Source organism: Petaurus breviceps, unplaced genomic scaffold (assembly GCF_028583685.1).
Source record: "Petaurus breviceps papuanus isolate PSGF00001 unplaced genomic scaffold, PetGlider_PUasm1.0 90847, whole genome shotgun sequence".
Taxonomy (NCBI): Eukaryota; Metazoa; Chordata; class Mammalia; order Diprotodontia; family Petauridae; genus Petaurus; species Petaurus breviceps.
The window spans coordinates 23,327,993-23,352,839 of record NW_027187360.1 but is presented as its reverse complement, the minus strand read 5'-3'; the positions used below and the strand labels follow the sequence as shown (position 1 = coordinate 23,352,839).

The window sequence follows — 24,847 nt, the reverse complement described above, 5'->3', positions numbered from 1 at the left end:
TAGCCACCACCTTATTTTTAGATCCTCATCACCTGTAATGGGAATGGGAATTTGAAGATCTTACCTGCCCCTGAATAGAGCTAGGGGGGAGTTTGAAGGCCTCCCTGCTTTGAAAGTAAACTCTGTCCCCTAATAGGCAGAATGTTATCACATGGAGCCTGTGATGGGAGGAGTTTTCTGAAGGAAAGCAGAGGCCACAGGAAGCTGGTAGTCAGAGCTAGCAAGATGGTGGGAGAGAGAGGATAATCAGGCAAGGAATCAGATAGGCTCATGAGTAGATATTGATCTTGTATTGGTTTGTGGGAAGGCTGAAGGATGCTGTGGCTCTCAGCATTATTATGGCTTCTGAATATCTTTGGTACTCTGATGGAATTGGCTTACTGGTTTTGGGATTCAGTTTTCTGGTATCTAAATAAATGCTTCAGTTCTGTCTTCTACCTGGAGAATCTGGTATATTTTGCAATCAAGCATCATGCGATATTTATAGTCATGGTCTTTATTGTGATCATGAGCGCTGTAAATATTGCATTGGCACTACATTTGGTGACAGGGATGGGATTGCGAAATATCAGACCTCTCTAGTTGGAGGTAGAAGAGATTTAGAAGAAATGGCTGTCCCAGGATGGGAGGATTTGCCTTATGCCTCCCTAGCAAGGGAGTGGTCCAAAAGTACAGGGTCCTGTGAAACTGGGAACAGAGGCTACAGCAGGGAGAACCTAGAGATTTAGAAACATGTTTGCAAAGAATACCAATAAAACCTGGGAGAGAGCTGGAGGCAGTGAATAGAAGAAGCTGGGTTCTACTAACAGGCTACCAAATTGCGTGTAAAAGCAGAGACAGGCTGTTACAAGAGTTGGCTAAGTGCCAGAGTTCAAGCCCTCCTTTAGAAGAGCAAGCTGAGTCTCAGGAGGTAGAAGAGAGAACTGGAAAATCTCAGTTGGAAGCAGAGAGGGCTGTTGTAAATTTGGCTCAGAAAAAGAAGAAAAAAAGTAACAGGAGGAAAGTTCATACAGATTTGGTAGAGGCGGAACCTAGTTGCTATGACAACTCCCAGGAAAATCCATGTGTTATACAGAATGATACCATGTTAAGCAATACATTGTTTCATGGTGAAGCTTTTACAAGGGGAGAAGCTCGCCTCATACTGAGAAGAAGGCAGGAGAGTCAGGGAGGGCAAGCAGTATTCAAGGAGATACTTGAGGATTTCACTCAACAGGATATTTTGAGCAGATTCAGCAAAAGGATGGGAGAATCTTTAGTGTCTTAGGTGGTAAGAATCAGTGATGAAGGAGCTGCTGGAGGTAATGATAGAGTGGACTGCTTGAAATTTATAAGTATTTGCCAGAATCCTTTTGTCCAGCTAGCTTGTAGAGACTTTCATTTGGCAGGCAGTAACAATGCAACCACTGTTAGCTTTAGCTGCTGCTGGATACAATAGAATGCAGCCTGCTGTATGTGGCCTAGTGGAGACAGATGCTGTACTCACTTAAAGACTGTATGGGAAAGTTGAAAGAAGAAGTAATGAAAACTGCTATCATGGTTGGAGATGCAGATGCATATCATGAAATCCACTTAGCTGTTCCTCATAGAAATATCATGGTGAAGACAGCTCGTCCTGCTTATAAGCACCTACTTCTGACTCTATTAATTGATGAAATAGGGCACCCTCTTTCAGAAGTGCTGGATAAGATTTCACAGCTAAGTGACTTAGGAGAATGGGAAAATGATAAATTTTCTCAAGAGACAAGAGTATAGCTGGTGGATTTGAATTCAGAATAGATTGCCAAGAAAAGAACTGTTTATTGCTCTATTGAGAGCAGGGGTTGATTTTAGAAAAATTGATGGTATTTCAACTAATGAACTCTATAAAATATATCAAGAAAATGAGCTTGATGTTAGACAGAATAGAGAAGTGAGAACTGCCCCTACAGATGCTCCTGAACCATTGTATCCAAGTTTGCCATAACTTCAGGGGGACTTTGATTAAAGAAAGTGCTAGGATAGGTGGAAGTGGTCAATGTGCTGAACTTGTGGCAGTGTATCAAGTCTTTAGAATAGAGCAAGGAGGACAGTGTCATATATTCTCCTGTGAATGAAGTTGTGATAGTGAATCCATGGACTCCAGAAGCATGGTTGACCCAATATTTGTCTCTCTTTGGTTTTTTATCTGTTAAACTTGTTTGTGAGATTTGTTTTCTGCAGGTTTGGTACTCTCCACCTGCAGATGTCTGATTGTTTAAGCCAGATGTCACCCCTGTCCATGACTGTGATGTACCACTTCTGGACCTGGCATTAACTGAGCTCCAGATGCCAGCTAAAGAACTGACCTTTCGAATGGGACCTTCTGGATCTGACATTGACCAAGCTCTGGAAGACAGCTAAAGAACTGAACTCTCAAATGGGACCTCTTGGGGCAGGGACAACTCTACATCCAATTTCAGCTTGAAGCAGCTTTGGAGAAGAGATCTTTGCCCCTTACCCCAAGATTTTGAGCCCCATTCATTTGAGGGGGGAAGGATGGGATGCTTGTGCCTAAACCCCCACCCTAAGCTATTGTTTTATGTGCAAAGTTTTTCTATTATTCCTGTTATATTGTTGCAAAGTTATTTTGACACCAGTTTTTCCATCAGTTATCCTTAAACTCTCATTTATTGTTAATGTACTTTTGCTATATGTAAGGGACATGAAAGATCTTGGGACCAAATGTAATGGGAATGGGAATTTGAAGATCTTCCCTGCCCCTGAATAGAGCTAGGGGGGAGTTCGAAGGCCTCCCCTGCTTTGAAAGTAAACTCTGTCCCCTAATAGGCTGAATGTTATCACATGGAGCCTGTGGTGGGAGGAGTTTTCTGAAGGGAAGCAGAGGCCACAGGAAGCTGGTAGTCAGAGCTAGCAAGATGGTGGGAGAGAGAAGATGATCAGACAAGGAGTCAGATAGGCTCATGAGTAGATATTGATCTTGTATTGGTTTGTGGGAAGGCTGAAGGATGCTGTGGCTCTCAGCATTATTATGGCTTCTGAATATCTTTGGTACTCTGATGGAATTGGCCTACTGGTTTTGGGATTCAGTTTTCTGGTATCTAAATAAATGCTTCAGTTCTGTCTTCTACCTGGAGAATCTGGTATATTTTAACGATTGCGCATCATGCAATATTTATAGTCACAGTCTTTACCGTGATCATAGGTACTGTAAATATTGCATTGGCACTACATCACCTCTCATCTGTTTTGTTGCAAATAGCATCCGTAACTAGGCTTCTTTCATTCAGCCTCTCCCTCTTTCAATTCCCACCTGCTGAATTTATATTCCTAAATTCTAAGTGGGACCATGTTATCTCTTGCGCAGTAAATTTCATTTGTGTCCCAAATAAAATACAAACTTCTCTGTGTAGCATATCAAGACCTTCATAATCTGGTTCCAACCTAATTTCCCATACTTGATTTCATAGCACTTTCATTATAGCCAAACTGGCCTATTCACTTTCCCAAACATGCTTTTTCATGTATGTGATATTCCATCTCTGACCTGTGCAAATTTTCTTTTATGCTTGGAATGTTCTTTCTTTTCATCTCACCTCTTGGAATCCCTAATTCCCTTCAAGGCTTAGCTCAAGTATAGTTCTTATAGGAGATCTTTCCTGGTAGCCCCACTGTACCCCATACTAAGTGAATATTTAAATTAATTAATCTAAATTGAAGTTTAGATTTCATTAGTTACATTATTAGAATTAAATTAAAGAAATAATACTTTCCATTTGTTTCACATTTACTTATCTATGTATGTATTGTTTCCCACCCCTAAGTAAAATATAAGTTCTTTGAGGATAATAACTGTTTTCTTTTTGTCTTCATAATTCTAGCACCTAGTATTAATTAACTAATTCTTGCCAAATTGAGTTGAATTGCATGACATTAACTGTAAATCTCCCCTTTGCTGTAATTCTGTCTTCCAACCTTTGGGACTGATGCTAGTTTTTTCATTTCAAAGTTTGAGATATTTGGGGAAAATAATCCTTCAAGGTCCAGCCAAAGTCTTATGTCCTCCATAAAGCCTTTTCTGACCATTCTTTCTTTCTCTGACGTCCTACGGCCTTGTATTCTGTGATGTTCATTGGCTACATTTTTCCTAGTGTCATCACTGGTATTGTTACTTTGTATAAGACAGTCCCAGAAAATTGTCACCTCCTTGAGGAAAGAAATTATTTCTTAGGTTTCTCTTCCTCCCACAGCTCTTTTGAACAGGGCTGGTCGTGTAGAAAGAGCAAGTGAATATCTGTTGATTGATTTTATTCTCATTTGTATATTTTAATGCATGTTTTTATAGAGGGATATTACCTTTAGAATAAAGATATAAATATTTGTTGAATGATTAGGTCAATCGACTGAAGTTTCAGCTTCGGGATAGGCAATAAACCACATTAACAGTGAATGTCAAGGTATCTCAGTCTCCCTTTTGTTCCTCCAATCATGGGATCATAGATTCAGAGCTGAAGGAACTTTTGATGCTATCTAGTCCTTAGTCTGTAGGTGAGGAACCTGAAACCTCAAAAATGTGAGTGGTTTGACCAAGATCACACAGCTAGTAAGTGTCAGGGATGGGATTTGAACTCATGCCCACTGACTTAAAGTCCATTGTCTTTTTCTTTGTGCCACACAACCTTACCTTTCCTCTCTCTAAGCACTCCCAGGGCAAAGGATGTACAGTCAGTTAATTCCATTTTTCAGCAAATATTTTATTACTCACCTACTATGGATAAGACATGGTACAAAGTACTGAGGACACAAAAGTAGGTGCCTTGATAGCTGTCTAGGACCTGGAGGGGTGCCAAGGCAAGAACACAAATAGGGTATAAGGAAGAATAAGATTCCTACAAAGGAGACGTCCAGGCAACATGCTCTGAGAAATTTGATAGATCATTTTGGAAGAGAGGGGGATATCAAAGAAGGCATCATGGGAAGCAAGAAGAAGTTATTTTTCCTGGAAAAAAGCAACTGAGTTGGGCCTTGCAGTAAGGGAGCGACCTCAGTAAATGAGAGTTGTGATTGTGGTAAGTCCATTTCAAGGATGGGGGATAGCATGAACAAAGGCAAGGAGAAAATAGAGAAGAAGGAGAAATTTCCATTTGGACTCTGAGCATGGAGGTTTTGAAGAGGAGTGAGATAGGCCTGGGAAGGAAATGACCTTGCAGAGGACATTGGATGCCAGCACCAGGTGTTTCTATTTTATTTGTGAAGCAGTGGAGAGGTGTTGAAGGTTTCTGAGTAGGAGTATGATTCATGTTTCAGGAAGATTACTCAGGTGGAAGTGTGGAAAATGGATGGGATGAGGAGAGACTGGACACAGAAAGAACAATATTAGAAGAATTGAAGGACTGCAGAAGTAGATTTGGAGGGGACCTTAGAGATCATCTAGTCTAACCTCCCTCACTTTACAGATGAAGTGACTGGTCCAAAATTATGCAGAGAGTAAGTGGCAGAGTCACAACCCAAACCTGCATCCTCTGCCTTCAAATCCAGTCTTTCCATTGCACAAGAAAGAGAAAAACCTGGAGTGGGAATGGAGAGGAGAGACTAGATGCAGAAAATACTGGGATGGCAGAAACAAAAAGAGGGAGGGCTAGAGAAAGGTAAGGGGGGTGATTAGCTAGGTGACATGTTTCTGAAGTCAGGAAAATTCATGTTCCTGAGTTCAAATTTAGCCTCTGACACTTACTAGCTATGTGACCCTGGGCAAGTCACTTAACCCTATTTGCCTCAGTTTCCTCAGCTGTAAAATAAGCTGGAGAAGGAAATGGCAAACCACTCCAGTATCTCTGCTGAGAAAACCCCTTCTTGTGTCACAGAGAGTCAGACAGGACTGAACAACTAAAATCTGAATAGAAACAAAAGAATATCAAGGATTAGTGAGGGGAAGGAGTCAAAAATGTCATTAAGCCTATATAGCTGGAAAGATGATTTTATTAACAGGAATTAGTAAGCTAGGGGAAGGAACAGGTTTAGTAGGAAGATTTATCAGTTCGTTTTATCCCTTTCTCTGAGTAAAGGTACTTATACTGCTAAGAAGGATTTCCATTAGTTACCTGAGGAAAATCCTCCTAATCCTATGTGTGTATACATATACATACACACATATACATATATGTGTCTTATATTTATTAATAACCATGCTATTAATAAATATATTGATAAATGAATACATTATATCACACACACACATAGAGCCACTTTGTTGATACTGTCGACCTGAGAGAAGATGAAGAAAAGTGCCTCCAAGCATAACAAAGGCCTAGATCTCTCAAGGAGCCTTCACTGAGTGGATATTGATAATCTTAGAAGTCAGTATTTCAAAGTCATTTGACTCTAATGGTTAATAGTCACAAAGGTTAATGTGAGGCTCAGAGATAATAAATCTGAATATGCAGAAAAGTCTTAGGAGGGAGAAAAAGACTTTCCAAGCAGTAACACCAGAATGGATGGGAACAATAGACAGTTTGGGGCCAAATCTATAGAAAGTCTTGAATGCCAGACTAAAGTATTTGGATTTTATTGGGTAGATAATGGGAAGCTACTGAAAGTTTGGAGAAGGGGAGATGGAAAGGGAGATGTAATCAGAGTTGTACTTCAGAAAACCTCGTCTGTGAGCACTATGAGGAAGTGGAAGGGGAGGACTAGTGTAAGTTTTGATTTGCTTTTTTATTATGACCCTTTGAAGCTGAGTGTTGTTGAGGACCTGCTAGTAGACCTTGCTTTTTAATGTGTGTGACCTGTGCCCTAAATATGTAAATAGAATGAGTCCCAAATGAGCTCCTGAGAAAGTAGGGTCTAAGCTAATACACAGGATGGGGAAAACAGTCAGTTTGGTATTTGGTACAGTCCTTAAATAGACTGTCAATGTTTAATCCATATCTAGTCCCCAGTGGACAAGAATAAGCCAATTTCTGTTTATACCACAACTTTTCCTTCCTCTCCCTTCTCCTTTTTTTTTTTTAGGACAGTGAGCTTCTGACCTTCAATATTTCCCAGCACCAATCATGGTGGAGTGAAAATGGGCCAGGCTGTGTCCGGAAGGAAGCCCCAGCAGCTGGGATTGCAGGCTTGGACAGTCAGTCCTATGTCTCTGTGATTGGCTGTACTCTGGAGTATCGGTACATTGAGGTCATGCATAGCTCCTTCCAGATCCTGGTGGCGGTGAGTAGAGCAGAACCATGCAGACCCCTGTTGCTATTACTTTATGGACATGAATCTTGGAATTGAAGCTGTCTTTAGAGGTCATCTTGTCTGACCTGTAAACCTTTCCCAGGCTCCTTAATACTAGTGCCTAACCTCTTTTGATTATCTTCAAGTTTTCCCATAAATGTCTTGTTTGTATCTAGTTGTTTTCTTGTTGTGTCTCCATTAGACTGTGAGCTCCCTGAGGGCAGGGACCATCTTTTCTTCTCTTTGTAGTCCCAGTGTTTTAGCTCAGTGCCTGGAACTTAGTAAGTACTAAATAAATGTTTATTGACTGACTAAACAGGAATCTCTTCTACAACATTCCCAATAGTGATTACTGGGCCTTGGCTCAGAGACTTCCAGTAGGGGGTAGAAGAAACCTCACCTTTTCAGATCCTGCATTTTCAGGTTGTATGTTGTGCTTTTGGATAGTCTTCGTTTTTAGGAAGATTTTCCATATCCATATAAAGTCTACCTCCCCTATGATTTCACCCTGTTGCTTCTAATTTGCTCTAATTCATCCCCAAGGGTTAGAACAAGGTGGCGTTCCTTCTTCATATGCTAGTCCTTCAAACACCTGCTGTCAGCCATCAGGTCCTACCCGTTTCTCTTCTTCTGCAGGTTAAAACTTCTTCATTCATTCACACCTGTAGTTACCTCCCTACTACACCTTTCTAAATGATAGAGGTGATCCCAGAGGAATCCCAATCTGTAGCTTGAGAATAGAGAAATTTTCATGGTTAGACCTCTTGCAGGAGCAGTGGGTAAAATGCTTACTGGCTTAGGTGTTAACTTGCCTTGTTGACCTTTTTGTAGACTGATGGGAATGCTTGGAGCGTTTTGCACCATGGCCTGGCTTACTCAGGACCAATGCAACTGATTCTGAGGCGATAAGAGTATCTTACCCTGAATTTGTTTCAAATTGGATTCTTATGATCTTTTCAGATCACTAAAGTTTTACAAATATAAAATAAAAGCTTGAACTTTATTTTTCTTTTGAAGTTTTAATCCTTTTTCTTCCTAATCCCTCACAACCATGAAAAAGTCTCATAGTATTTATCACTCTTTAGGTCATTATAGAGCAAATGTGCTCTCTGCCTGCAGAGAGTTTGAAATCTATGGTATATGTCACAAATAGGGTTAGATGGCTTATTTTGATGTAGCATTCATTTATTGTTATTATTTAGCATTCATTTTTGTTGTTTAAAGTTAAGTGGAAGGGTTTCATAGATTTGAAGCTGGTGTCTTAGGGAAAAGTGGTTACAGAGGACTGGATTCTCACCAACCTACCGAAGAGTCATGGTGGAGATAACAGTATTTCTCAGAGGTGATCCTTGAGTATGAGGGATAGTCTGAATTGACAATGGAGTATTCTGTACTTCTCTAGAGTACAAGGAATTTAACAAAACAATCCTTTCAAATCCACCACCCTTTCATCTCTACCATCTCTTTCTCCTCCCCATCCCTACGAATTCATTGTATGACCTTGGACAAGTCAATTTCTTCTTCTTTATCTTTTAAAATACATTTTTATTGATATCTTTTGTTTTTACAAAAGATTTCCTTAATTTCCTTGTGTATCCATCCCCCTCCCAGAAAGCCATCCCATGTAACAAAGAATTTTTTTTCTAAAGGGAAAAAAGAGAAAAGAAAAAATAATGAGCAAAATCCAAGGTCCCTTCTGACCAGCATTCTGGGATTCCCTCCTGATTCTTTTTTCTCATTATGGAATGTATGGCCTTGTACTTTTCTCAACATTCCCATCAATCTCTTTCTGCCACTCCCCAGTTTAACACCACTTTACCTAGCCACTTAGGAACAGCTATGGTTGCTGATGCCTGCTGTTTTGTGCAGGAAAGAGAGAGTTCAGAGAGACAACAGCCAGTATGTGTTCTGGGGGCCTTAGGCTGGTGGAAATGAAGGGAGGTTGGGTCAGGCCAGCCCTGCCCAGCTAAGCCTAGGGTGTTATTTCCACCATGCCTTTAGGCTGGCAGGCAGCCCGGAGTTCCTGGGAGCAGGGAATCTAAATATAACAGTGACCAGCTTTATTTATGGAAAGCAGGTGCTGCATTAATAGTACTGAGCCCCTCTCTGCAGGGGCACCTGTCTCTGCCTAAGCCTGGCCTCCATCAGAGGAACCCTAGTTACACTTCCAAGAAAGATGAAATGGCAATGTTGATTAAACCAATAAGAAATCGTGAACCCTTTTTCCTCATCTATAAAATGGGAGGCTTGGGAGGTAGGACATTCTAGCTTTCAAATTTCAGCCAATGAATGACAATTTGGGGAGAGCAGGGATGCAAGAATGAAAATACTTTTTAGAAATAAACAGAGAATTGCACAGGGAAACCTCATGTATTTCAAAATGAATAATAGCAAAAGGACAATTGATGTTATTCTATAAAGATCTTAAATGCCACTTAGATTTCTGGTTTGTTCTGGCAATAATTCATCAAAGAAGGTAGAGTGAAGGGCAGATTTTTGAAATCTAAATGGAGAAACTGAGACCCAAGAGAAGAGATACATTCAAGATTACTCTACAAAATGGTGAATCTAGGAAGAGTCATCTACTCAACCTAGAACGCTCTTCCACCACGACCAGCAAGCATTGCTTCTTCAGTTTTGAGGAGTGCATGGTAGGTTCAGTTCCACGTAAGCCCTTTCAGGAAGGTGCTTTCGAAGACTGTTAGAGGAGAGCAAGTTTCCTGGTTGTGGGATTTCTCATAGTGTGATTCCAGGTTAAAAGGAAGGGAAGATAATGGAGATAAGGAGAGGAATTAGCAGACAGTTGCTACCGCAGTAGGGGGTTTGGATGCCTCCCCATGAACTTCCTCAGCCACTGTCTTCCTGAGTCTTGCAAGACAATCAGACAGTTTCCATCCCTGGTGATGCAAAAGACATTGAAGCGGCAGCCTGCTCATTACATTGATGAGGTTGCCATCTCCGCTGTTAGTTTCTCATTTTTCTTTTCTTTGTGTTGGGGTCTGGGAGTGATCTGGCCTCCCAAATGTTCCCTGTTAATTAATTCTTTGTCATCTGCATGTAAAATCACCTGCGATAAAAAGCTCCCATTGTCTCCAGCCTGGCTTCCCCCCTCCTCTTTCCCTGGGGGCAGTCAGGCTGCTTTACACCCACTGAGCAATCTCTGCTTTATTTCTCTCCCTTTTCATGGCTGCACCCTAGAAGGGGAGGGGGGCGGGTAGGGAATCTTGCTTCAGCTGTCGGCAAGTCCCCCTATATTCATTCATTCTTTCATTCAATACATCGAGTGCCACTAGGTGCCCAGTGTTCAGTGCTGATGCTAGCTTTTGTGAATGGGGGGGGGAGGGGGAGGGAGGAAGGGAACACTAAATTGTGACACTGTGACACCAAGCAGCAGGCAGAGGAATTTAACCCTGAGTGCACTGGGGTGACTGATGTGTCAGGGGTTTTCTTTCTTAAACAGTATTGAATGCTAGAAGTCAAGTATATTGAGGGCAGGGATTGTTTTACCCTTTGTATGTTTCCCCCACCATGCCGGGCACATAGTAGGCACTTTAAGAGATGTTTGTTAGTTGATATTAGAGCTGAGAGTGACCTTATCCATCATGTAATCCAAAGAGGGTTGTTTTACAGATAGGGAAACTGGGCTTCACACAGAGGAAGAGATTTGCCAATCAGTCACAGAACTTGGGTTCTCCAGATCTTCTGATTCCCAGTCCCACCACAACATGCAAAGAATGCTTGACTCTGAGTCTGTAAAAACCTCAATTCTAAAAAAAAAAAACACAAAAATCTCAATTCTAATTTTGCTGACATTTTCTGTCCATGTGCTATGGGCAAGTCACTCAACCTCTCTGAAACTTCAAATCTACATCTTTGGGCAGCAAGGTGGTGCCATAGTGCATAGAGTACCCGGCCTGGAGTCAGGAAGACTCATCTTCCTGAGTTCAAATCTGGCTTCAGCCATTTACTAGCTGGGTGACACTGACCAAGGCACTTAATCCTGTTTGCCTCAGTTTCCTCATCTGTAAAATGGGCTGGAAAAGAAAATGGAAACCACTCCAGTGTTTTTGCCAAGAATACTCCAAATGGGGACATGAAAAGATAGACATGACTGAAAACCAACTGAACAATCTATATCTTTAGAATCAGGATCTAGGATTATAAATTTAGAGCTTTGAAGCCATTTAATCCAGACCCCTTATTTTACAGATGAAAAAATGAGGCACAGAAAGTTTAAGTGATAAAAGCCAAGTCAAACAAGTAGTGAGTAAGTAACAGAACTAGGACTGAACCCAGGTCTTTTGACTCTAAATCCAGCACTCTTTTCACCATACAATGCTGGCTCATAATCATGCCTGTGGTGCCTATGAAACTTAGATGAGAGATGTAGGGGCAGCTAGGTGGTACAGTGGAGAGAGCATTGGCTCTGTGGTCAGGAAGACCTGAGTTCAAATCCAATCTCGGACACTTACTAGCCTTGTGACCCTGGGCATGTCACTTAACCCCAATTGTCTCCAAAAAATAAAATGAAACAAAGAAGAGTGTAAAGTGCTTTGTAAATCACAAGGTATATAAACTTCGGCTCTAATTATATTAGGTTAGAACTCTGTGGAGCCTTGTTCTCAGTCAATAGGCCAAGAAAAAGAATTATATTCATTTCTTGGAATGGTGGTACATACTGAGTTAACAAAGGTTTACCTGAGATCCATGATCTGATGTTGCTGTCCAACTCTAGACCATGTCAGAAATGTTGGCTCCCTAAGAAAATGAACTATGATTTTATATGTTACTTATACTGTGAGGACAGACTGACTTTGACCAAGGTCTCTTCTATCATTCCAGTATTCCCCTTTGTGTCTACTGTACCAGACTAGGTTTGAACCAGCCTTGACATGCTGGCTGGGCACCCCATAGTGCGTGTGGCCAACCTTGATCTCATCAGTCTCCTGCCTTGTTCAGTAGTACTATATATTTTGTCTTCAAATAAGTGTGTAGTTAGTATGCCAGATCTTATGCAAATCCTAATCTGTTTTGTAATCAACAACCCAAATCACTTTTGGTTGTGTGCCAGCAGAAGTATTGCCTAGAGAAGAAAGTCTTTTAACAACCCCTAACCTCTGCCCTGGGACTTCTGGTTCAAGGTGTTAGGAAACAACTATCTCGATAAAATCATTGGCAAGTCATAGGTGGGGTCATTCTTACTAGGTCCAGAGTAAACAGGAAAAATAAGCCATTATCCCTACCCATGAATTTAGATGCACTATAGGCATCTCAAACTCAATTATGTTCCAAACCCCCTCATTTTCCTACCCACAATTCCCCAAATCACCCCTTCTCCTAACTTTCCTGTGTCTTCCAAGGGCAGCACCTTTCCTCTAGTTATCCTTTTTGGCACCCTAAGAGACATCCATGTTTCTTTACTCTTGCTTTGCCCTCTTCATGTCCAATCAGTTCCCAAGTTTTATTGTTCCCAACTCTTCAAAACCTCCTGCTTATATGTCCTTCTCTCTGCTCACACCACAGCTACCCTAATTCAGGCCACAAGGACCTCTTTCTTGCTGGGACTTTTGTAAGAGCCTCCTAATAGGACTTCTACCTCTAAGCCTTTCCCCTTTTTCATCCATCCCCCACAAAGCTGCCAAATTGATGGTCCTAAAATACAAGCCTGACTGTGCCTCTGCCCTGCTTACAAAGCTTCAAGCTCCAATTGCTTTTAGGATAAAATACAGATTCCTTTGTCTTTTAAAGCCTTTTACAATCTGATTACAACCTATCTTTCCAGGCTGATTACACATGACCGCCCCTCACATTCTCTGTTTTACATTACAGTCAAACTGGCCTACTTCCTGTCCCCTGTACGTGACATTCCATCTCCTGATACTGTTCTATTGCATAGGCTGGCTTGTGCCCCAAATGTTCATTTTTTCTCACCTCTTCTTCTTGGAACTCCTGGCTTCCTTCAAGTCTCTGCTTAAATGCCACTACCTACCAAAGGTCTATCCTGATTTTCCCTGTGGTTAATGCTCCTCCCACTTCCCACCTCATTACTTTGTACCTTTGTTTGGACAGGACCTCAGCTACATGTGAGGTGTGAGACTGGCCTACATCTCTGTTTTTCCTGTGATTTTAGTAAGTAAATTCATCATTGTGGGGCACTGGATCTCAAATATCTGGGTCACACAAGACACTTTTCCACTCTTAAAAATTGTTAAGGGCCCCAAAGAGCTTTTATTTATGTGGGTTATATCAATATTTACCATATCAGAAATTTAAACTGATAAATTTTCCAATTATTTATTAATTTACTTAAAATAACAATAAGCCCATTACATGTTAACATAAATAGCATTTTTTATGAAAAAAAAAAAACCTTATTTTCCAAAACAAAATAAAATTAGTGAGAAGAGTGGCATTGTTTTACATATTTTTGCAAATTTCTTGAATCTCTGACTTCTTGGAAGACAGCTGGGTTTTTCATATCTGCTTCTGCATTTAATCTGTTGCCACATGTTGTTTTGGTGGACATACATGAAGAAAATCTGGCTTCCCACAGATATATTGTTGGAAAATGGAGGAATATTTTAATAGGCAAATATTATTATTATAAAAATAGTTTTGACCTCTTAGACCTCCTGAAAGGGCTACACTTTTGAGAACCACTGGTAGAGGGAGTTACTGGGGAAGATATTTCTTCTTTTGGGGCAGGTGGGTAACTTCTCTGAAATTTAGTCTTAAGATGACTTGTCTGTGGCACTGAGAAGTTAAGGGATTTGCTTGGGTCACACAGCCAGTATGTGACAGAGATAGGACTTGAATTCAGGTGTTTCCGACTCCATGACCATCACCCTACACTACACCATGCTGTCTCTTCGGCTTTATATTTATACTCTATTTATTTTGTGGGATCTCTTCTATGTACATGTTGTTTCCCCTCAGAATAGAAGTTCATTGAGAGGGCAGTGGATAGAGTACTGGAGCCAGGAAGACCCGAGTTCAAATCCAGGCTCAGATACTTACTAGCTGTGTGACCTTGGGCAAGTTACTTAACGTCTGTGGGCTTTAGTTTCTTCATCTGTAAAATGGGGACAATAATAGTATCTACCTTTCAGGGTTATTGTGAAGATAAAATGAGATAATCAGTAAAGCCCTTTGCAATCACTATATAAATGTAGTCTATTATTATCATTATTGTTGATAAGGTCAGGTACTTTTTGGCTTTTGTCTTTGTAGCTTGGCACATTGTAGGTATTTGATGCATGCTTGTTGAACTGAATTTCATTGAAATAGATCAAAACATTGGATCAGATAATTGTGTAGTACAGTTAGACCAGTTATTTTCTTGATAAGCATTTGCTTCCTTGACTCTGTTCTGCTTATAAAGTGTTCTTTTAAAGATACTCAACTTTTCATTATCTGTGGGCAGCAAACTTGTTGATCCTTGGTTGATTTAACTGTACATTTTAGCATGAGAAGCAAGGCAGTTGATTGGCAAATGCTCCCTAAGCAGACCCATGAGGGTGGGGACAGTTCAGAAAAAGAATGTGCCAAGTTCTCACAACCTCTGACATAGTGTTGCCAGAGAAATTAAAGACAGGCTCAGAAGGTGTTGTCAAGAATTTGGCCGTTGCTGACCTTGAGACAGAATTGTTACCATGTCTCAGCCATTTGGTGTACCTTGTGCCTAAGACTCCTTTCAGGCCATTGATTAAAGAGCCTGAGGCACAAAAGTCTCCCAGGGAATAAAGACACACAGAGGAGGCTGCCTAGGGAATCAGATTCTTCAGAGCTATAATGCTCTGCCATGAAGACGATTTCATTCGGCTCTCTTTTTTTTCCTTCTGTCAAAACACTAAACTCTAAAACTGTAATATAAAGGCCAGTTTAGGAATCCCAGCCCAGAAGCCTGGACTTTCTGTGAAGTATATGCTTCCAGCAGTCAGGTTTGGAGAGGGAGAGAGTTCCTGCTAGGGCTGTTGGCAGCAACCACTCTCTTTGTGCTCTCACAGTTCAACTTCTTTTCCTCTGATTGTGGTAACAAAACACTGGAAAGCACAGGGAAGCCAACTCAGGCTTACCCAGTTTGGCCACACACAGATAAAGGAAAGGTGATTGTCTTTGTATAAAGAGAAGCACCATGAACAAAATGAACTCTCCAGTGTATTCCCTTAATGAAGTTTTCATAGAGTCCCCATTTACAGAGGGAACTAGGTTATAATCTTTTCCCTATCAGCTTTCCTTCCTGTCCCTGTCATTTGTAGGGCGACTGGATCAATAATACAAAAGCAACTTCCCCACAAACACGTATACCTCCACTGCCTGTCTGAAATCCTGACAGACCTGACCCAGGGTATGATGGGTGTGACAGTGACAAGCAAACCTGTCTGCATGGAAATAAGGTAGATTGGGAGGAATGCAAAGTTCACAGGAATGCTCTGATCACAAAGTAAGATAGGATTTAAGAATAAAATACTCTTAGTGAGGGTTGCTAATAAGATGACCTGGACAAACAAGGTAGTTATTGTTTGTCCTTCTTCTTAAAGAGGACCATGACATCAGGAAGGTGATGGCATGACTTACAAGGGAATTGGATTTAAGTGAGGCAGGGCTGTGCAAGGTCACCAGCCTCACTTTCTCCTCTGGAGCCATCTGGGTCCAGTGGCAAGATATAGATCAGGACAACTGGATATGGCCCGTCTACAAGGCAGTACTCCTACCTTAAAGTACCTCAAAGAGAGATGACATCATCAGCATCATCTTACTTTGGGCCTAGAGCAGTTAGTTCTCTATGAGTTCCCAGTGGCTGTATATATTTATCCTTACCTTGCTGAAGTTGGTAGGAGACATTTTTCTGATATAGAGGATGAGACATGCTGGGGCTGTGACCTCCCCAAAGTCACAAAGTTAGTCTGTTTTTTTTTCCTTATTCCACAGCCACAAGACTTCAACACTATCTTATATTCATAGGTTTGTAATTTTAGAACTGGAAAGGACCCTAAACATATGGCTAGTTTAGTTCCTACATTTTACAGATGAGGAAACAGAATATTTTCCCCTTTCCATATCATAATTTGGATTCTCCAAGTGATAAATATTTACCTGCAAACAATCCTCTCCTTCCCTTTCTCTAGGGTTCCTTGAGTCATTTTTCCTCAGTCTTTTGTGGAGGAACATAGGTATGCAGTGTTTTTTCTCCCACAAATGCTATGGAAACTACTTCTGTGGAGAGAGCTCTGAGCTTGACTGTCAGCTGCCTTCACTCAGAAAGGTAGCTCAAAACGTTCCTAAGAAGGCACCTCAAGGTTATGGTGGCATATAGAATGTTGACTGGGGTAGCTTAGTGGAACAGTGGATAGAGTGTGGGGCCTGGAGTCAAGAAGACTCATATCCCTAAATTCAAATTCAGTCTCAGACACTTAATAGTTGTGTGACGCTGGGCAAGGCACTTAACCCTGTTTGCCTCAGTTTCCTCATCTATAAAATGATCCAGAGAAGGAAATGGCAAACCACTCAGGTATCTCTGCCAATAAAACCCTAAATGGAATCATGAAGAGTCAGACATAGCTGAGAAATAACTGAACAACAACAGCCACAAAAGTATGTTGTCCAGTAGAAGAAACAGTGTTGTTAACATGCGCTGTCCTGTCTTGGATAGTGAATTCTACTACTGTTGGGATCTTTCCAGACAGCTCAGCATCCCTCTTGTCTAGACTCTTTCTTCCCAGTCAGACCAAAGCTTCACACATTCAGGAAAGGTGGAAACACATCTCTGCTATTAAGAGTAGGCCTTGTGCATCATTCTCTTTATTAGGTGTGATTTGCACAGTGGAAGAGAATGAGGATGCACTTTGTTTAGCACCTTGAAGCTTGTTCAAGTAGTAATACAAAGGCAGCTTTAAATCACCTTTGGCTTTGTTCTCTTACTTTAATGTCCTGTCCTCTTGGCCAGCCATCCAAAGAAACCCACTGGAAGAAAATGCAGGGTGGATGCCATGTAGAGAAATGGCTTTATAAATTCCAGCCTCTCCCTGGGCTCACCTGGTTTGTTTACATTCAAATCTATTTTATGACCATCTGGGTTAGTATTAGACTTGCACTTTCTAAGGAAGAGCTTCTCTGGAAGCCTGGGAAGTGTCGAGATCATTTGTGGTTGCCTTTCTGCCCTAATAGCAACCTGTCACTCAGTGATAAAGGATGGAGCTTTCAACAGCCGCTCCATCTCATGGAGGCTTTAGGATTCCTTCGCCCAAGACAGTAATAGGGAAGAATGTAGTGGAAGAATGTTCCAGAAACACAGAGGACTTCCGGTTCTTCAGCCACCCAGTCCCATTAGCTATGTGATTGGTGCTGTGGCCAGTGTGGAGTCTACAATTCTTGTATAGGTTGAGGGCTTCATTTCCCTGAATGTCAAACTTGTTTCCCTTCAGAATTGGAAGACTTTTGGTTTCAGTCCTGAGCTTTTATGCTTCTTTGTGGGATGGTCAGATGGTAGGAAGTCCTTTTACCACTAGAAGCATTCTTCCTCCTTTGCCTTGCCCTCCACCCTCTTAGCCCCACCTGGGGCTGCCTAGAATCAATCCCAACTGCTTCATTGTTTGCTGGAGAGATGGAAATAATTCTCTTCCTTCTAATGAGATGGAGGATCACCAGACCTTACCATCTGCCTTGTTACTGTCTACCAAAGTCCTCCAGGCCTTACCATCTGCCCTCATTCTATACCCTGTTGATGCCTAGTAGATGACCTGCAGATATAATCAAAGAACCATGGGCCTTGTCATTCAACACCATAACTACGCCCTTAAGACTTGCATCTACCTTGCAGCTGAATTTTCCTTTTTGCGTAGTCTCTTCCAATTAAAGTACAAGTTCCTTGAAAGTAGAGAATGCTTCTATCTATATCCCCAGTACCTGTAATAATGTTTGGCATACAGTAAGGATTTAATCTTTTTTTCCATGCATTCTTTCAATAGTAATTCATATTTACAGAACACTCTAAGGTTCACAAAGCACTGTCATTATAACAATCTGTGTCTTAAGTTGTATAATTATTACAATTCCCATTTTGCAAATGAGAAAAGTGAAGCTCTTAGATGTCAAGAAACATACCCATCATCATGCTGCTGAGAAATTTCAGAGACAGAATTTGAACCCAGGTTATCTGACTCCAAATCTATCACTCCATTCCCCGTGCAATACTTCAAGTGACAAGCTCTCTGTGCCTCAGTTTCCTCAACTAATTCATGAGAATAATACTTGTACTGCATCCCTCACAGGGTGGCTGTGAGAAAATTTATTCTGTAAACATTAAAGCACTATAATAATATAAGCTATTATTACTTCTCTAGTTTACCACAGATGGCATTCTCCCTCAGTCTTCTCCTCTAAAGCCCTTTTATTGCTTCTGGTCCATTGAATTGTTCACTAAATCCATTTGTTTCCTGACATACTTTCTGAAGTGCTTAATTGGGTTTTTACCCCATCCCAAATGAGCCAGGATGGACCATGTGGATCCAGCTGGAAGATTCTGTGAAGTGTGGAACACGAGAACCATGTTGGCAGAATCCCCACATGGAAAGCCCCATGAAGCATGAGAGCAGCGTCTTACATCTTCTCTCTCAAGCAGGGTTGATGTTTTTCTTCACCTCCCAACCCCCCCAGGAATCTTTGAAAAAAGCAATTTCATTTTCTACATCACAGTATAGAGACAAGAGTGCTAGACTTGGAGTCAAGAGATCTGGGCTCAAATCCAAGCTCCATCAGATACTTTAATAGCTTTGTGACTTTGGGAAGTTTTCTTTTACCTCTCTGACCCTCAGTTTCCTTATCTGTAAAATGGGTATAATGTTATCTTCTTTTTGTACTGTAGTGAGAAAAGCATTTTGTAACTTTAGAGCCCCATAGGAATGTGAGAAATGATGACATCATCACTTTTATGACTTTGGAGCTTGGGTTGAGTCCATGCTGGAAGCCCCTTTGAATTTGCTGGGAAGAAAACTTGGTTGGGGGCAGATAATTGATGCACTGATCTCTTCCCCTTGGTAAACTAGATTGAGCCTCAATGCAGGTTATAAGCAAACTGACTTTAGAATATGAAAGTGGTTTTCATGCAAGAGCCAAACAGTGTTGATTCCAAGCTAATACTCAGGTTGGTAGATGTGGTCATAGCCTAGGAGCAGCAGAGCCTTATGGGAAAGGCTTGACAGCACCTTTCATGGAGCCTACTACTTTAAATACTAAGGCTATAGACCCAAGAGAATGGAACATAAATCAAAGTTTTGATCTCCCTGAGCTGAAGCTGAGCTTAGCACAGCACCTGGCACATAGTAGGCACTTAATAAATGCTTGTTGATTGAATAATTGATATGTAGATTGTAAATTACTTTAAAAACGTCTTATTTTTTCTTTTTTGTAAATAAAAGCTTGTTGAATTGAATGTTGAACTAAAAAGGGGACAGGTTTCTGACTGTTGGAGTTACTGCTTCTTACTACTATCAGACTGATTTATCCCTGAATGTCCTCAGCTTTTGAGCGAAGACCCTAAGTTTGGTACCCTTGAGATGCTATTAGTCCACTATCCACACTTTGTAAACTTGCTAAGTGCTATGTGAATGTGGGTTGCTTGTATTGTTGTTGTTTGTTGAGTACTGACTAGACACCCAGCTCTGGCTGTGCTCAGAGCTGTTAGAGAAACAAGAGATGACACAGATCTTGTCCTTCAGGGGTTCATTCTTGTAGAAACAAGACATATGCGCATGAATCTGAGAGAGAATATAAACAAGTGATGTATTACAGACTATGTACATATGCTAGGAATTCAGTGACTAAATAGAATTTAGATAAATGGAAGATTAGTGAAAATCATAGCCATTTAGGAAGAAATAGCATTTACTTTAGGGGTAGGTAGGCAGCACAGTGGATAGAGTACTGGGCCTGAAGTCAGGAAGACTCATCTTCCTGAATTCAAATCTGGCCTCAGACATTTACTAGCTCTGTGACCCTGGGCAAGTCACTTAATCCTGTCCATCACAGTTTCCTCCTCCATAAAATGAGCTGGAGAAGAAATGGCAAACTACTCTAGAGTCTTTGCCAAGCAAACCTTAAATGGGGTCATAAAGAATCAGACATGACTGGAACAATAAAAAGTATAATTATCTATATTATATAGATAGTGAAACTTTTAAGTGACCTGCCCAGGGCCCACAACTCAAAATATGACCTCAAACCCACATTTTCTAATTCTAAAACCAATTCTCTTTCCATTAAGTCATGTTCTTGGCAATGGTGAAATATTGTGGATTCTTGAGCTGGGGAGTAACAGTAACAGTAAAGACCCATAGCTGTTATTGAATTCCTAGACCCTTTTCTGTGGTTCCTTATTATCTATGTTTCTTTGACCTTCTCCCTCATTCATTCTCTGATTTATTGGTGCTGGAGTCATCCTCCTGAGGCCCACAGCCTCACCTGGATTCAGCTGACTATGCCATCTTTGACATTAAGTGAGTATCAGCCCTAAGAGACCCTGAATGCTTTGTCTTCGGAGACAATGAGCTCCTTAGAAATGGAATTGCTTCATATATCTAAGAGGGAGAGGAGTAGGGGTCCATGCTTAGCATGAATAATTAATATGCTTAAACCTGACTAAGAGTATAAGTTAATACGATGCAGTCAGAGATCTGCTTACCCCTGAAATAACTATTGGTTTTCTTCTATCCTTTTGTATTTCTGACTTCAACTGTTCCAGGTTTAGGCTTGATGTATTTCAGCCTTCAAACATCTCTTATTCCAGTGTCAGAGGAATATTCTGAAAATGTTCTGATAATGATACAGAATGATTTGAAATCTTCTACATCTTTTCCCTAAGGCATGGTTTTCAGGTGTTCAATAACATATCATACTAGTGATGAAAGGAATAATACTACTTTGTGTTTGAATGATGCTTTTAAAAAAATCTTTCAAGTGCTTTCCATTCTTGATCTGATTGGTGTACTGGGTAACAAATACTTGAGATCATAATTAAGCCTATTTTGCAGATGGGGAAACTGATACCCAGAAAGGTCAACTTGCAACATGGCCTAATGGGAAGAGTGCCATTTGTGGAATCAGGAGACCCAGGTCAAAATCCTGCTTCAAATGCTAATAAGCTGTGTGACCCTGGACAACGAATTGTACTACTCAAAGCTTTGTTTTCTATATCTGTAAAATAGAGGAGCAACTACTTGATCTATACTCTCTATATCGGACAGGGTCATTATGAGGAAAGTGCTTTGCCTTTCAGATATAAAGTGATTGAGACAGAACCCAGGTCTTTGACTTCCCAGCATAGGCCTTTCTACTTGTTTCTGTCTTTCAACTTTCTTCACTGAGAGAAATTGACTGAATAAATTGCATTTCAGGGAGAAAAGGCTTTTTGTAAATTGAGATTGTAAAGGAATGTGTACCATTCATATTTTAAGCAGGTCCATTTCTTTGCTCTTTTTCACCAGCAAAGTAGATACTTTATCTGGCTGTGTATGGATTTCAAGGTAACCAAGACCTAGTGTGCTCCTGTTCCAAATTCTGACCTTTTTACCAGACTGGTCTATATTGAGAAGCCACCAGGTCTTAGGGTAGAAGTGGTAGATCTCCAGAACTCCTAGAGGTCAGTAACAGGCTGGATCATCCTATTTTATAAATCATCCATGAGGAGCTCTTCAATGCCAAATTAGAAACACTATTTTGGGGGGCAACTAGGTGGGTAGTGGATAGAGCACCAGCCCTGGAGTCAGGAAAACCTGAGTTAAATCCAGCCTCAGATGCTTACTAGCTGTGTGATCCAGGGCAAGTCACTTAACCCAATTGCCTCTGAATGAATGAATAAATGCTTTTTTGGAATTCTGATTCTGGAATTCCCAGTTTCATCTTTTAGCTTTTAACAAAGTGCCCTTAAAAATATGGAAAATTAAAAACAATTTTTAAAATATTGAAAATTGTTCTTTTTAAAGTTGGTTGCCAGCCTCTGCTTTCTCCCAGGTTTGCCTACTTCAGCACCACACCTGGAAACTCCAGCGTCAAGGCCAAGGCAGGAATCAGGAAAGTTTAGGAAGTCCTAACACTCTCAATGCCATTCCTAGTGGTGTTAGACCAGAAATAGCAGCAGCTCCAGACCAGAGCTTCATGTTAAAATAATAATTTTTTAAAAAGTGGTAAATTTTGGGTTGGACACACCTGGCTTTTCTAGGTGCCCTGTTCTTCCTTCTTTGACTTTTGAAATCCTAGCCAGCCTCCATAGTCTAGTTCTGATGCCAAATTTTTCATGAAATATTCCTTCATTTCCAACTACAACTTTCATCTTCTCTTTCTCTCCCCTGCAATTCTCTGCCTCCTGGGAACTCCTATAATATTTTGAGTAATAGTAATAGTATATTAGAACTAGAAAGGGGCTTTTGAGGTCATGGAGTTCAACACTTTCAATTCAAAGAGGAAGAATCTGAGGCCCAGAGAGGAAAATATGACTTGCCCTGGGTCACATAGCTTGTTAATGGAAGATATGAGACTCTAACCAAGACCTCTTCACTCTTAATCCTGCGTTCTTTTCATTATTCCCAAGGCTTTCTAATGAACTTAATTGTATTTTATTTTATAAAAGGGCTATAATATAACTATTTTATTAATTTCTTCCTTATTCTCTTTCTTTTACCTCTTTCCTCCCTCCCTCCCTTTCCCCTTTCTCCTCTCCCTCCCTTCCTTCCTCTCCCTCTCTCCCTCCCTCCCTTCCTCTCTCCCTCCCTCTCCCTTCCTTCCTTCCTTCCTTCCTTCCTTCCTTCCTTCCTTCCTTCCTTCCTTCCTTCCTTCCTTCCTTCCTTCCTTCCTTCCTTCCTTCCTTCCTTCCTTCCTCTTTCTTTTTTTCTCTTCCTCTTTCTTTTCTTTTCTTTTCTTCTTTTCTCTTCTCTTCTTTTCTTTTCTTTTCTTTCTGCAGTGGGGGTTGTGACTTGCCCAGAGTCACAGCTACTTACTGTTGCCACCTAGTTGCCCATATACTATAGTTATTTTCTTATGTTTTATTACTCTGCTACCCTAAAAGCTCCTTGAAGGCAAGGACCATATCAAATTGATCCTTATATAACCCCAGTGCCTCATACAAATAGGCATGTAGTATTTGTTGAATTAGTAAATGTCTTCCTTTAGGCTGCCCTGTGTTCCTGGACAGGGAAAGATGATTTTGTATCTAAACAATCATTACATTTAGAACTGTAGGGAACCTCAGGCATCATCTGTTCCTACCCTTTCATTTTATGGATAAGAAAACCAAAACCCAAAGTTAAATGTCTCACTCAAGATCACATAAGAACGAGTAGCAGAACCAGAATTCCAGCCTAGCTGTTTTCTGAGTCCAAATCCTGCGTCTTTTCCATTGTGCTGAGCTGTGAATGGTGAGCAGTGTGCAAGGTACTCATTTGCTCTCCACTATATTTCATTCATAATGCACACAAGACAAGATTCAATGTGTGTTCTAGGAGTTCACTTTTTCCCCAGAGGTGATGGCTTTAATTATAGCTGAGCTCTACCCATAGGAAAATGCTGCTTACATTCTTATATGTTCCCATCTCCTTCCATTCTTTGTTCATCTGAGAGAACTGGCTGAGCTGAAAGAATAATGTAACCTTTCTTGAAGAAAATGAAAGCATATCACTGAATAAACAGTGATTTACTGTTGATGAAAGGCCTTGTCATGGTTATGAGTTATAAAGTTGGAGGTCAGTATATTTTAAACCCTGGGCAGAGGAACATGGAAACATCAACTAAAAGGTAAGCTATATATATATATATATATATATATATATGAAAAACAAAACTATGAGATTTAGATCTGAGATAGAACATAAAGATTATCTAGTCCAACCCTTTCATTTAACAGGTAAGGAAACTGAGGCTCAGGAAGGGGAAATGAGTTGACTACCCAGGTCACAGAGCTAACAAATGGAGCCATGATGAAAACTGAAGTACTCTAATCCTAAATCAGTGACTCTTGCCATTACATTCTGGAGCTCTGTAGGAATGAATTAGACAGCAAAGGGTCCCTAAAGAAGTTTGTGTCTGAGGTTGGATTTGAACTCAGGTCCTCCTGACTCCAGGGCCGGTGCTCTATTCACTGCGCCACCTAGCCACCCTCAGTTTATTTCTTAAATCCATTTATTTGTGTAGAGGAGATATTGATGAATAAATGCACGAGTGGTTCAGCAGTAGAGTTCAGGATGAAGCCAAGTAGGATGACTGGGCTGGAAGGCTCAGCCTAACTGTGCCTGATGCTAAATTTCAATCAGGGCTTGTGGCTCAGAGTGGAGTCAGTCTGAGAACTTCCCCTGTGCACTGGGCATTCATGAATAGTGATGTCTAGTGCCATTGTTAACAGCATCACCAACATTCTTCAGATTTGACTCTTTTTTTCTGCCTCACCCATGCATCCAGACAGTTACCAAACACTGTTATTTATGCCTCTGCAACATATTTCTCACTGTTTCCCTCCTCAAATCCCACCCTAGTTCCTGCTCTTATTTCTTCTTGCCTTCTAATTGGTTCCCTGCCTCGGCTCTCTTTCCTGTCTGGTCCATTCTCTACGCTACTCCCCCACCCCCAATATACAACTATGATAATGTTACTCTTTTATTAAAAAACC

At 40.8% G+C, this 24,847-nt stretch overlaps 1 protein-coding gene across 3 annotated transcripts in view; it reads left to right on the top strand.

Annotated features, from left to right (window-relative positions):
• Positions 1 to 24,847, top strand: part of NKAIN4 (sodium/potassium transporting ATPase interacting 4) — a 124,070-nt gene that overhangs the window by 84,353 nt on the left and 14,870 nt on the right. For all 3 annotated transcript variants that reach the window (XM_069072590.1, XM_069072587.1, XM_069072589.1), the window contains exon 4: positions 6,991 to 7,188. In XM_069072590.1, coding sequence (XP_068928691.1) covers positions 6,991 to 7,188 — 198 coding nt within the window. The remainder of the gene's footprint in view (positions 1 to 6,990; positions 7,189 to 24,847) is intronic.